Source organism: Salmo salar, chromosome ssa24, assembly GCF_905237065.1.
Source record: "Salmo salar chromosome ssa24, Ssal_v3.1, whole genome shotgun sequence".
In the NCBI taxonomy this organism is placed as follows: Eukaryota; Metazoa; Chordata; class Actinopteri; order Salmoniformes; family Salmonidae; genus Salmo; species Salmo salar.
Window position 1 is genome coordinate 16,518,155 of NC_059465.1, and position 12,526 is coordinate 16,530,680.

Genomic DNA, 12,526 nt, shown 5'->3' on the forward strand with positions numbered 1-12,526 from the left:
GTTTGTAAGTATGCTGTTAAGTCAGATGTTGATAGAGGCAACTAGGGAATGTGATGATTGTTATTGCAAACGGTCAACATCACTCTTTCTGATTGATCTTTTAGGAATCTGGTGCGTCTGTCACACCTGAGTCCCCTCTACTGTCTGACTCTCTCCATACCCCTCCTTCCTGCTCTCTCCTTCTCTTCATATTTTTCTCCAATAAAACGTTATTGTTCCCCAATGGGAAATTATTTTGCAGAAAAGTACTCACAGATGTAGGTAAAGGAAGTTGGAAAGAAAGTAGAATACTTTGATGTTTAAACACTGATGAACACTTTTGAATAGTTTAAGAACTGGTAAGAACTTAAAAAACATAATTATCCACAACAATAGCCCTTATTCCTTGTTTCTTCTCTCCTCTCGGTGTAGTGGGAAGTGCTATAAGCAGGTAGTCCTGGCGCCCGTGTTGGAGAAGCGTTCGGCCGACTCGGCCCTGGACTCTCTGCCCCACACGGTCACCCTCATCTCCATGCCCTCTGCCACCAACAGCAAGAGGGGCTTCTCTGTCTCTGTCCTAAGAGACGTTGCCAGCGGCTCCGCTAGCGTTCAAGTCAAAGAGTGAGTGGACTTAACTGTCACTCACAACTAGTGAATCTGTACATCCTTGACTATGCAGGTCTGAGTGGGACAGGGTGAGTCATGTGTTCTGTAACTGATTATAGGGTTGCTGAAATAACAGGGCATTAGTCCTTGGTACAGATGTGTGTACATTACCAATAAGATTATGTCATCTGGATTTAATAGTTAAATCCCACATCTCTTTACTTTGGTGTTTTATTATAGTCTTGATCCATGTCAGGCAAACGAGACTCATTAGCTGATAGATGTACTAAATGTTGCGGACAGATGGACACACCCACCTCTGTATTGTCCAGGTGCTCACTGCTGATTGGTCAACAGAACCAGCTCTCCTTTGACAGACCTATATGGAGTCATAGTTCATTCTGATACTGGTGCTCCAGACTGACATGTCTATGTGCTGTATTTCTCTCAGGGTCAGAGGAATGCATATCAGCCCGGAAGTTCGGAATGCCATCCATGTTGGTGACAGGATCCTGGAGATCAACGGTCTTCCAGTGGGGACACTGATGGAGGAAGAGGTGAGTTGCATGATCCAGCTTTTGACAGTACACTGAATAATAAAGCATTGAAACTATTCAGACTATTCAGTTGTAACCCAGTGGTGTTTTATAAAATGTGACTATTACGTAAGTATTTGTTACTGTTACTCTAAAATTGATTTCGGAACATGTGATCTTTGCATTCCATTCATTCTGCCTTCATTTAAACATTCTTTAGCTGGGAGAGGATGGCATCTGAAAGGACTCCAACACACAATCTCACCACACACCTCACTCAACCATGTTCGTTCCAACGGTGCATTCACTAATTACATTTTAGTTCCCACCTTTCCTGTTTGCAACAAGGTGCATTCCAATTAAAATGAATTGGCTTCATTCAAGTCATGTAGTATACGTCAATTTGATAGCTCTTCGCATTGTCAGGAATCAGGATCCTTTTCTCATTGGAACCCTGCCTAGTTCTAATTCCATCCCGTGTTCTGTATAGGCCTTATACCAATACCTCTCTCATTAGTGTTGCTTGCTCATGTTACTATGTCAGAGAGGACTTTGGCCTAGCAGATTATGTATTTTGATTGATTTGTGTTTCAGGTGGAGGACCTCATTCATCGGACCAGTCAGACGCTGCATCTGCTCATAGAGTATGATCCAGTCAGGCAGCGGTTGGAAAGGCTCAGACTGGGGTCCTCGCACAACCGCTTGGGGGTCCCCGCCACCTCCCGCATGCGCCTGTCTTCGCCCTCTGACAGTGTCCTGGAGAGGACAGATCTGGTGGATGATGCCACCCTAAAGAGGAGGTCTCTAAGGTACAGCTTAACCAGCCAACCTTGGGAGAGAGAGAGTCTAAGCATTGGGGTAAAAATTGAGATACAAAGTTATTTATAATTTGTTGCAGTAGAACCTGGTCAATGTCTTACTGACCTTTTGTTCCTCTACGTTAATGGAAGGCGTAGCAACAGCATCTGTAAGTCCCCTGGGCCAGCCTCCCCTAAGGAACACCCTATATTGACCCGGGACATCGGGCGCTCTGAATCCCTGCGCTCCTCCAGCAGCTGCTCTCATCGCATCTTCCGCCCCTGTGACCTCATCCATGGAGAGGTGCTGGGCAAGGGCTTCTTTGGCCAGGCTATCAAGGTCAGCTTTTCACCCAAAAATCAACATCTTTTCCACACACATCTCAATCTGTATTTCCATACCTATTTGCTATAACTTTAACCAAAGCCTAAAGGAGTGCATGTGTCCACAGGCGTAGAAGGAAGCTAAAGTAATTCCACTGCCTAAAAATAGTAAAGCACCCTTTGCTGCCTCCAACAGCCACCCAATCAGTTGGCTGCCTGTTCTTAGTAAACTGATGGAGAGACTTGTTTGACCAAATACAATGCTATTTTTCAGAGAACAAGTTTAACTACTGAATTTCAGCATGCTTATAGAGAAGGGCACTCAACGTGTACTGCACTGACTCTGATAACAGCTGATTGGTTAAAAGTAAAGCTGTCCCGACCTAAAAAAAATTGGTCAATTGAGAGTTGTCTGTTCTTTCGACCCAATAAACCAAAACTTCTGTCTCGCAAGTGTAGCATAGATGGTGAGCTCTGCAAACAAGGTGTCCACTCCGACAATGAGAACGGTAAACGACTGTAATAATAATATATTGAATGCATTAACAGAAATTACCGTAACCAAACATCGTAGATTAGAAATGATGGGAATTGACGGTAAATGTACTACTGGTGTTATATGTAATGGTGAATTGATAGACGCAAATAAGTTATGAAACATTGAATGTACATGAATTGGCGGAATAGTTCAATCTGGAGAGAGACGCGCCACACTCCCCTTCTTGACTCAACATTTTAAATTATAGGCCTACCCAAGACACATTATCTTCACACATACTCTAGGCTGAAGGAATACTCTCACAAACGGTGTCAGGTTCAAAGGAGTAGCCAATTATGGAAAACCAATGCAATTTCACTTATTTTCTAAATTTACTTGGTGTGCCAAGGCAAATAAATACCCTCGCGGCACGCATGCCTTATGTTGCCGATGCCGGTCTTAGTGATGGACCATTCCATTCCCGTGGCCTCCGCAATGGATTCATCCACTGAGATGGGTGTGCCATGATTTAGTTTTTGTGACTGCTCGACTAAAAAAAAAATCTCAATCGACAGCCTATCGACCAGTCGACTACATGGGGTCAGCCCTAGTTAAAAGAAATTGGTAGTTGGAGCTCTGTTAGATTTCAGTGCAGCCTTTGATGTTAATGATCATAAATTGTTAATGAAGAAACTCACTTGCTATGGCTTTACGTGCCATCCCATGGCTGGAGAGTTATGTAATCTAATAGAACCCAGAGAGTGTTCTCCATCGGAAGCTTTTCTAACAGCAGATACAGTGCATTCAGAAAGTATTCAGACCCCTTTACTTTTTCCACATTTTGTTACATTACAGCCTTATTCTACACACACTAACACACATTTTGTGTTGTATTTTTGTTGTTGCATTGTTTGTATATCATTGTATTTTAAATTTGTGAATGTCCTTGTCTGTCAGTGTGTTTTATTGTCATGTTTCGATTTTTTTGTGGACCCTAGGAGTAACTGCTGCTTCTGCAAAAGCTAATAGGGATCAAAATAAACAAATAAGTCTCTCACATCCACTCCATGCCTCCACATCTACACAATGTCAGTGTTTTGTTTTTCTCCATTTTGACAGGTGACCCACAAAGCCACTGGTGAGGTGATGGTGATGAAGGAGCTGATTCGCTGTGATGAGGAGACCCAGAAGACCTTTCTAAAGGAGGTCAGTAGACTATCTGGTTATACATTGGGCTGTAATTTATTATACCCACAAATGAGAGCTTGCCAATTGTCACTGTATTTGCTTCATAGATGGATTCCTTTAAGCCAACCTTATTATTTTTGTATGCATTTGCTCCAGTCTTCAGAGGGAAAAAATAAGCTTGTGATTTATTTTTTTTTGCAAAGAGAAAATATCTCCAATGTGGAAACTGATTTCTGTGGTGATAAACACAATGTAATTGTGAAAATTATGATAATACCCTTGTGTAAGAGCCGTTTGGAAGAAGAAAAAAATAGCAATTTCATGATGTTCTAGTGGGATGGAACTTTTGACCCACATGTCACAATTGTATCTGGTTATAATACATATGTACATATGGGTAAGGGGGTGGGTTCTAGACTATCCTATCAGCCAATCAGGGATGTGTATGTAAATATCTTCACATTTCTTTCCTGTTGCCCACATGATCAGACTGAGCATTTCAAGGGCCAAAGGAGGCTCAGGGAAATAAATGAAGAAAAAATATTTTGGAGTTGTATTCATTAAATAAACACACACAGTGATTTAATAGACATACAGTGATGATTTGAAAATAAAATTGCAAAGACTGCATGGTGGAGGCTTTAAAGGAAAACTTTGGTATTTGTTTCATTAGTACATTGTTGACATGGTCCCAAAATGTTTTGCTTGTCAGCAATCAAGTTTTCAAGATATGTAACTTTCAAAATACAGAAATCCTCACTGTATGATGCATTTTGCATCATGCAAAATGTGTCATGGGGAGGATTTCTGTATTTTGAAAGTTGCATATCTTGAAAACATACCTCTTTCTCTCTCTCTCCAGGTCAAAGTGATGAGGAGTCTGGAACATCCCCACGTGTTGAAGTTCATCGGTGTGCTATATAAGGACAAGAGGCTGAATTTAATAACAGAGTTTATCGAGGGAGGCACACTGAAGGATTTCATTAGAGACATGGTGTGTTTCAACTAGTTAAATTCACTTCACTCTCTCTATCCTCTCCCACTGCTCCAAAATAGCATTAATGTTGGCCTTGGGTCTGCTGTTAGTGTTTTCCTTAAAGGAGAAATAATCTTTTACAACCAAATCTAAATGTTTTATGTAAAGGGAATGTTCTAGAAGGGTCAAGACACCTTTTTGGTGATTTCACTTTTTAAAATGGTTTTAATTTACTTACCCCAAACAGCGAATCACTTCCTCATTCTTGTTGTGCAGTATAGGGGCCGTAACAAAATTAACATGGGCTCCAAAAACACTCAAATACGTCCTTTTTGGAAACGGCAAAGCTCTCAGTATATTGATGCGGGTCTTTTGGATGTTATGCACATTAAATTGTGTATCCGCAACATTATACTCCATACAACATCTCAAGACCTGCATCACTATACTGAGAGTTTTGCCGTTTCTAATACTGCACAACGAGGGTGAGGAAGTGAGTCTCTGTTTGGGGTAAGTTTCTCAAAAACAAGTGATATTGCAAAAAAAAAAGGTGTTTGGACCCTAAAATTCCATTTACATAAGAAATGTAGATGTGGTTGTAAAAAAATTAAACGTATCCTTTAAGGGCCTGTGCTGTGTGGGACTGGGACTCGCTTGACCTCAGATAAAGGCTGTTGGCTCAGTGGTGGGCTGGCTGGCATGTCAACCAACAGACCTATTCATTTAGTTCTTTCTTCTCTGGGTTGTTATAGGACCAGTTTCCATGGGAGCAGAGGGTCAGCTTCGCTAAAGGTATTGCCTCTGGAATGGTGAGTTGGCGCCTTCCAGGGATATTTACCATTGGCGGTAAAACACTGTCCATATAGACACTGGCTGCTTTTTGTTCAGCTGGATTAGCCTCCAATATGTATGGTGGTAGTTTAACACAATGCATTTAAAGGTAGAGTACTTGAAGCGTTTCATTCCTAAATGCTATATATCCATTTACAGAAATGTTTGTAAACTAGGTTTTATTGTTTTTAAAGAAGTTATGAAAGTGTAGTCGTCCACCCCCCCCCCATCTAATCATGGAATGAGGCTGTTAAATAACAGACATGTACAGTGCCTTCAGAAAGTATTCATACCCCTTGACCTATTCCACATTTTGTTTTTAGAGCCTAAATTTAAAAAAAAAATCCTCCCCCATCTACCCACAACACCCCATAATGACAGTGAAAGCATGTTTTAGAAATGTTGGCAAATTTATTGTAAGAAATATCTAATTTACATAAGTATTCACACGCCCTTGACCATCCACTCAAGAAGAAAAATTGTCCTGTGGCTGAATCTAGTTGATGGTCCCTGTTCTCCAGGCTTTCTTCTTTTCACTCTGTCATTTAGGATGGTATTGTGGAGTAACTACAATGCTGTTGATTCAGCCTCCGTTTTCTCTGATCACAGTCCTTAAACACTGTAACTGTTTTTTTTTAAGTCACCATTGGCCTCATGGTGAAATCCTTGAGCGTTTTCCTTCCTCTCCGGCAACTGAGTTAGGAAGGACGCCTGTATATTTGTTGTGACTGGGTGTATTTATACACCACCCAACGTGTAATTAAAAACGTCACCATGCTCAAAGGGATATGTAATGTTTGCTTTTTATTGTTACCCATCTACCAATAGGCGCCCTTCTTTGTGAGGCATTGGAAAACCTCCCTGGTCTTTGTGGTTGAATCTTGTTTGAAATTCACTGCTCGACTGAGGGACCTTACAGATAATTGTGTGGGGTACAGAGATCAGGTAGTCATTAGAAAATCTTTTTAAACACTATTGTTGCACATAGTGAGTCCATGTGACTTAAGCAAATGTTTACTCCTGAACTTATTTTGGCTTGCCATAACAAATGGGTTGAATACTTTTAGCTTTTTATTTCTTTTTTATAAAAGAATGTCTTAACATAATTCCATATGACATAGGGTGTTTGTGTGTGTAGGCCAGTGACGCAACATTTTAAATTCAGGCTGCAGCACAACAAAATGTGAAAAAGGTCAAGGGGTGTGACTACTTTCTGAAGGCACTGTATTTGTTTGAAATCTAGCCCTTGACGGTTTCGTTTCAGAGACAAATAATCATGTTTTGTTGCAAAATACTATACGTTACCTTCAAAAGTTTGGGGTCAATTAGAAATGATTGTTTTTGATCAATTAGCCTTTTAAAATTATAAACCAGGATTAGTTTACACAACGTGCCATTAGAACACAGGAGTGATGGTTGCTGATAATGGGCCTCTGTACACCTATGTAGATATTCCATTAAAAATCAGCCGTTTCCAGCAACAATAGTCATTTACAATCTTAACAATGTCTACACTGTATTTCTGATCAATTTGATGTTATTTTAATGCATGTTTCCCTGGAGACCAGCTCAATGCTGACAGTAATCCTAATTCCCTTTTCCACAGTTCCACCACAGAAACACAACTATGTGGGGCAACAAAAACATATTTCTAGTTTCCCACTTAAGGAATTGTCAAATTGAGGTTTCTGTCTCTAATATGGCGTGTTTGCTTCCCCTTGTGGATGATTGGTTTGTTTGACTCATTCTTTCTTTTTCAGGCCTACTTGCATTCAATGAGCATCATCCATAGAGATCTTAACTCTCACAACTGCCTGGTGAAACTGGTAGGTGACCAGTCCTGAATTGTACATTGTATGCAAATGTAACCGATGTGAAATGGCTAGTTAGTTAGCGGTGGTGCGCGCTAATAGCGTTTCAATCGGGTGATGTCACTCGCTCTGAGACCTGAAGTAGTTGTTGCCCTGCGAGGGCCGCGGCTTTTGGAGCGATGGGTAACGATGTTTCGAGGGTTGCTGTTGTCGATGTGTGCAGAGGGTCCCTGGTTCGATCCCAGGTTGGGGCGAGGAGAGGGACGGAAGCTATACTGTTACAAACTCGGAGATGTATAGATATCGAGGAGCACAGATCCCTTTCAAATTTCCTGGTTTTAATTTACAGAAACACCGTAAAGATACTAATCCAGCCTCATTAGCTCAAATGAATCATGAAGTCATTGTTTCTCTCTTATACCAAAGTGTTTAGCTCCTAAACAGTTAAAGCTAGATGTACCTTGGGCGTACTGTAGGTTATTGTTTCAGATGAGCCTGGGGGCAGGGTGTTCTAGAGCATGTTTTGTTGTTGTGACAGGAGTCTGTTACTGAGCCAGGGCAGTCTTGTCGATACAGGCCAGGGTCCGGTAGAGCTAGGTTCTATTGTAGCAGCCGAACACAATTTACAACAACATGTTGTGTAAGTAGTAAAGTACAGGCTTATATAGATCTTCACAGATCTTTCACTGTATGGCAACACTCAATGAGGTGTAATGAGTCTTGTCTGTTATTCCATTGAGGTGCCACCTCTGTATAATTGTCTCAGTTCAGTGTCGTTATATACTGGAAGACAACTCATTGTTTAAATTTGATACACATTTCTGGTCATATTGCATTGATTTTTTTTTTGGGGGGGATTTGTCAATGACTACACACAATAAGCAAAATCCATTGAAGAATCTTATATTTTGTTGTTGACCCATATTGATTGAGGTATGAACAAAACACCTACCACTATTACATTGCCACTTCATATGCTCTTGACCTCTGACTTCTAACCCCTGTCCTCCTAACCCCTGTCCTCCCTCAGGACAACACAGTGGTGGTGGCAGACTTCGGCCTATCCCGGCTCATGGTGGAGGAGAAGGTCAAGCACCCTCCCCCTGAGAAACTGGCCAATAAGAAGAGAGTGTTCAGGCGTATTGACCGTAAGAAGCGCTACACAGTGGTGGGGAACCCCTACTGGATGGCTCCAGAGATGCTGAACGGTGAGCAGAGCAGGAGGACCCAGCTTGGAGCTGTGGATCACACGGATCAGTCACTTCAACACGTCTTTTCACTCTATGCTGGTCTGTTAATTAACTTTCCATTTTGTCATCCTCAGGTAAACGCTATGATGAAAAGGTGGACATTTTCTCCTTTGGAATTGTGCTTTGTGAGGTAATAATGCCATTTTTAAAGTCTTGCTTTATATTTTGACAGAATTATGCTATGAAGCTTTATGTTGAATTGAAGGATACATTTTGTGCTTCGAAGTTAGGCTAATATAGCTTCAGTATCGTTTGTCCACAGTGTTAGTCAGATACTGTAATCTGGAGTGTGGATCCATTCTTAACTCTCTCTGTTGTAGATTATTGGGCAGGTGAATGCCGACCCAGAGTGCCTTCCAAGGACCTATGACTTTGGCCTCAATGTAGACAAGTTCATGGAGAAGTTCCTCCCTGATGACTGCCCACAAGCTTTCTTTGCATTGGCTGTGGCTTGTTGTGACCTCATCCCTGAAAACCGGTGAGTTTTATACAGTATCTCATGGCTTTTGACGCTGAGTAATGTATTACAGTTGAATCTGTATTATCTAGATTATATTTCTATGCTAGTGACAACAGCCATAGTAGGCATGTTTACAAAACATTCTGTAATTGAAGGCTCAAAGGCTCAGGCTGCCTTCCCAGGGACACGCCCTCATCCTGACCTGCCTGCCTAGCTACATTCCTGGTTGTAACCTCCAACCCCCCCCTGTGTCTCCCCCCACTCCCTCCCCAGGCCTGCCTCCCAGAAGCTGGAGGACTGTTTCGAAGCCCTGTACCTCAACCAGGAGATGGGCATCCCTCTGCCAGCCGAACTGGAAGAGCTGCACCAGAGACTGTGTCAACTCCACCCCCCCAAAGACGGCTCCTCTCCGTCCCAGTCCACACCCCCAACGCCAGTCCCCGCTGAGGATCCCAGCCTGGCTGACAACAGCACCTAGCCCACCTTCCAGGACCACCGTCTAGACTGCTGCACTGGATGAGGAGTGGGGAAGACAGACCTAACTCGTGCCATCTGGGAACTGGATACCCTGAGCTAACTGGACCAAACCCCCAAATGCAAACACCAGGACATGCAGGGTACACATCTATTTTTACCATACTACCAAAACATGTTATGTGGTTCACTGTCTCTATAAAAGGAGGAATCATATTGAGAGTAATCTCTCCACAGCATTTAATATCAATCCCCACGTGAAAGCTGTTGTTTTTCACTGGGTTGTTTTTTTGTTGGTTGGTCTGAAGTTGAAGTTTGCTGAGTGTGGAATGTAGAGATGAGACCCAGCCCATGAAAAGACTCCTTCAGCAGGCAGCCAGCAACAGAGATGTGTGACAGACTGGCTTGATTGATGACTGGCTCGGAGTTAACGCAAGGCAGGGCGTTTGGAGTGAAATTTGTTAACCAGCAGGAGGACACGTCTAAGGACAAAACGAACACTCCCTCTGAGGAGGCCAAGTCACATCAGTCAGAGAGAAATATGTGGAGCTGTGTCAAATTTAATGTGATGAGCTCACCGACCAGAAAAATCGTTGTCGAACAGTGCTCACATTGAGGTGTGACTCTCTGAGGTCCTTGATCTTAGAGAGAACTTTCAAGCTTCACTGATGGGATCAGAGCCACTCTACAACCGTTAAGTGTAATCATGTGCACTCATCCTTTAGTCTTAAGGCGTCCGCATGCTTTCCAGCCGAAACATTTCGGAAGAGTTTGTGCATATATATTGACATTTTGTGACGTTTTTGTTTTGCACTTCGGTGAGGTTTTTTTTCAGGTGTTCGGATGTGATTGGTCAAATGTAGGGATTCTTCAATAAAGTCTTTGTTGTCATTCAATGAGAGACGACACGTTTTCATGCAAATTGTCATTAAGAAATACTGCTCCAAACATCTTAGTTAGATGTAAAATTGTGCAACTAAGATCTCCTAAGCAAAAACATCAAAATGAATGACAGATTTCTTGAGTTATCTTAGATTCATTCTAACAATTTTGATGAAGTGTATATACTGGCTACGGCGTCTCAAAATGGACAAACGGTACTATTGGCGCTTTTTTCTTGTTTTTCAAGCGAAGGTCTTTTAAGGGAGTATGCGAGTACACTTACTCGGTTCGCCTAGCTGACTTCGGCTAGCCACCAGCCAAGCTAAAGCATGCTGATGCCTTTGTCAGTGGAGGGTTTATGGGGCATCTACTGACTTCAAGTTACTGTAGAGGGTGGTAATGGTAGTGTATAGATTTTCTTACCATTAACTAAATGTTTTCATTCCACTTTATTAACTACATATGAATTTGTTTCTGTTCATGTGCAGTCATGGACAGATTTAAATTGAATTGTGATTTGGGGATTTAGAGCTATTGACTGATTTTGGAGTTTATAGAATAAAATGAATACTGTTGTTTTCACATGTAGCTAAGCTAGCACACATTCCGAACCAGACCAGTACCTGGTGCTTGTTGTTAAAGGCCCAATGCAGCCGTTTTTATATAAATATAAAATCATTTCTAGGTAACAATTAAGTACCTCACTGTAATATAATTCCATTAAAATTGGCTAGCTTTTTAGCAAAACTATTTCTCAAGCAAGAATTTTGCTGGGAGTGGTCTGTGTGGGGAGAGGAAAACTATCTGTTATTGGCAGAGGTTTGGAACTCATTTAACCAATTTACTGCATGACGTCACCATGGAAAGCTGAAACTCTCACCCATGCAAACCTGCTGATTAGAAGGTTCTGTGAAGATTGTATTTTCAACCAGCAACTATCAGGAAATAATATTGATTAAAAAAAATCACATTTACTGTGTTCATTTCAGCAGCTGTTGTACAATTATTTAAAAACAGAATTTGGACTGCACTTGGCTATAATGACTACTCAACACAGCTTTGTATGTGCTTCAGAATCTCAGCTGCTGATTAAACACTGAACATGTGTAGTAAATGGAGCTCTGCTCTCAAAGGCATTGTACAACTAAAAAGTGACTTGTATAAATAAAAAAACTGGATTTATTTGTTTTTGTGAAGTTTGCTGTAAGAAATGTATATATGAATCTGAGAATCAAGGGTTTATATATTTTGTTTAGACATTTTGTACAATATGAAGATTTAATAAAAACTTTGAGAGGGTTGTTTGCTAGCATAATCTTTCTATGGTACTGACTTGTACAAATTGTAACCACTATCATTTATATCACCATAGTGTTGAATGAATTTAACGAATTAAACAATACCATTTTGAAAGCCTTTTTTTTTTCTCTTTTTTTTTTTTGCCTATAGTGCTAACTTTACAAACATTATTTACTTCAGTGGCACACACCGAAATCCTACCCTCCCTTGTAAATGGAGGTAGATGACCACTAGAGGGTGGTAGTGTTACTTTGCGTCTCATAGTCTAATTTCATTCCCAGTGAGCATGACTCATTCTCTTAACAGGAATAGCAGGTTTCAGCTAAATTACATTTTAAATTGAGAGAATTGTGGTGAATTGGGATTGTGCCGCAGAGCATCATAAGGGATGTATGTGTTGAGATCAAGTTCTATATAAATGTTTGAACTGAATTTCTGTCTTCGCCTCATTATTGAATTGTTTTTAAAGACGTGGTTATGATACCCATGAGACAAAACAAAAGATCTGTACCTACAGTTTTTACAAGTTTTACATTTTCTGTGGTACAAGGTGGTGTAGTGCAATTTTGTTTTAGTTGAATAAGCCTATCATTATATACTGAACAAATATAAAAGCAACATGTAAAGTGTTGATC

At 41.1% G+C, this 12,526-nt stretch overlaps 1 protein-coding gene across 2 annotated transcripts in view; it reads left to right on the top strand.

Moving 5' to 3' along the window:
• The window catches only part of LOC106584981 (LIM domain kinase 2), a 30,369-nt gene extending 18,046 nt beyond the window's left edge, over window positions 1-12,323 (top strand). For both annotated transcript variants that reach the window (XM_014170687.2, XM_014170688.2), the window contains exons 5-16: window positions 412-600; window positions 1,037-1,142; window positions 1,716-1,930; window positions 2,072-2,258; window positions 3,840-3,926; window positions 4,771-4,902; window positions 5,637-5,693; window positions 7,476-7,541; window positions 8,557-8,734; window positions 8,851-8,906; window positions 9,097-9,254; window positions 9,510-12,323. In XM_014170687.2, the coding sequence (XP_014026162.1) occupies window positions 412-600; window positions 1,037-1,142; window positions 1,716-1,930; window positions 2,072-2,258; window positions 3,840-3,926; window positions 4,771-4,902; window positions 5,637-5,693; window positions 7,476-7,541; window positions 8,557-8,734; window positions 8,851-8,906; window positions 9,097-9,254; window positions 9,510-9,714 (1,636 nt within the window). In that variant the 3' untranslated portion in view covers window positions 9,715-12,323. The remainder of the gene's footprint in view (window positions 1-411; window positions 601-1,036; window positions 1,143-1,715; window positions 1,931-2,071; window positions 2,259-3,839; window positions 3,927-4,770; window positions 4,903-5,636; window positions 5,694-7,475; window positions 7,542-8,556; window positions 8,735-8,850; window positions 8,907-9,096; window positions 9,255-9,509) is intronic.
• The last annotated feature ends 203 nt before the right edge of the window (window positions 12,324-12,526 follow it).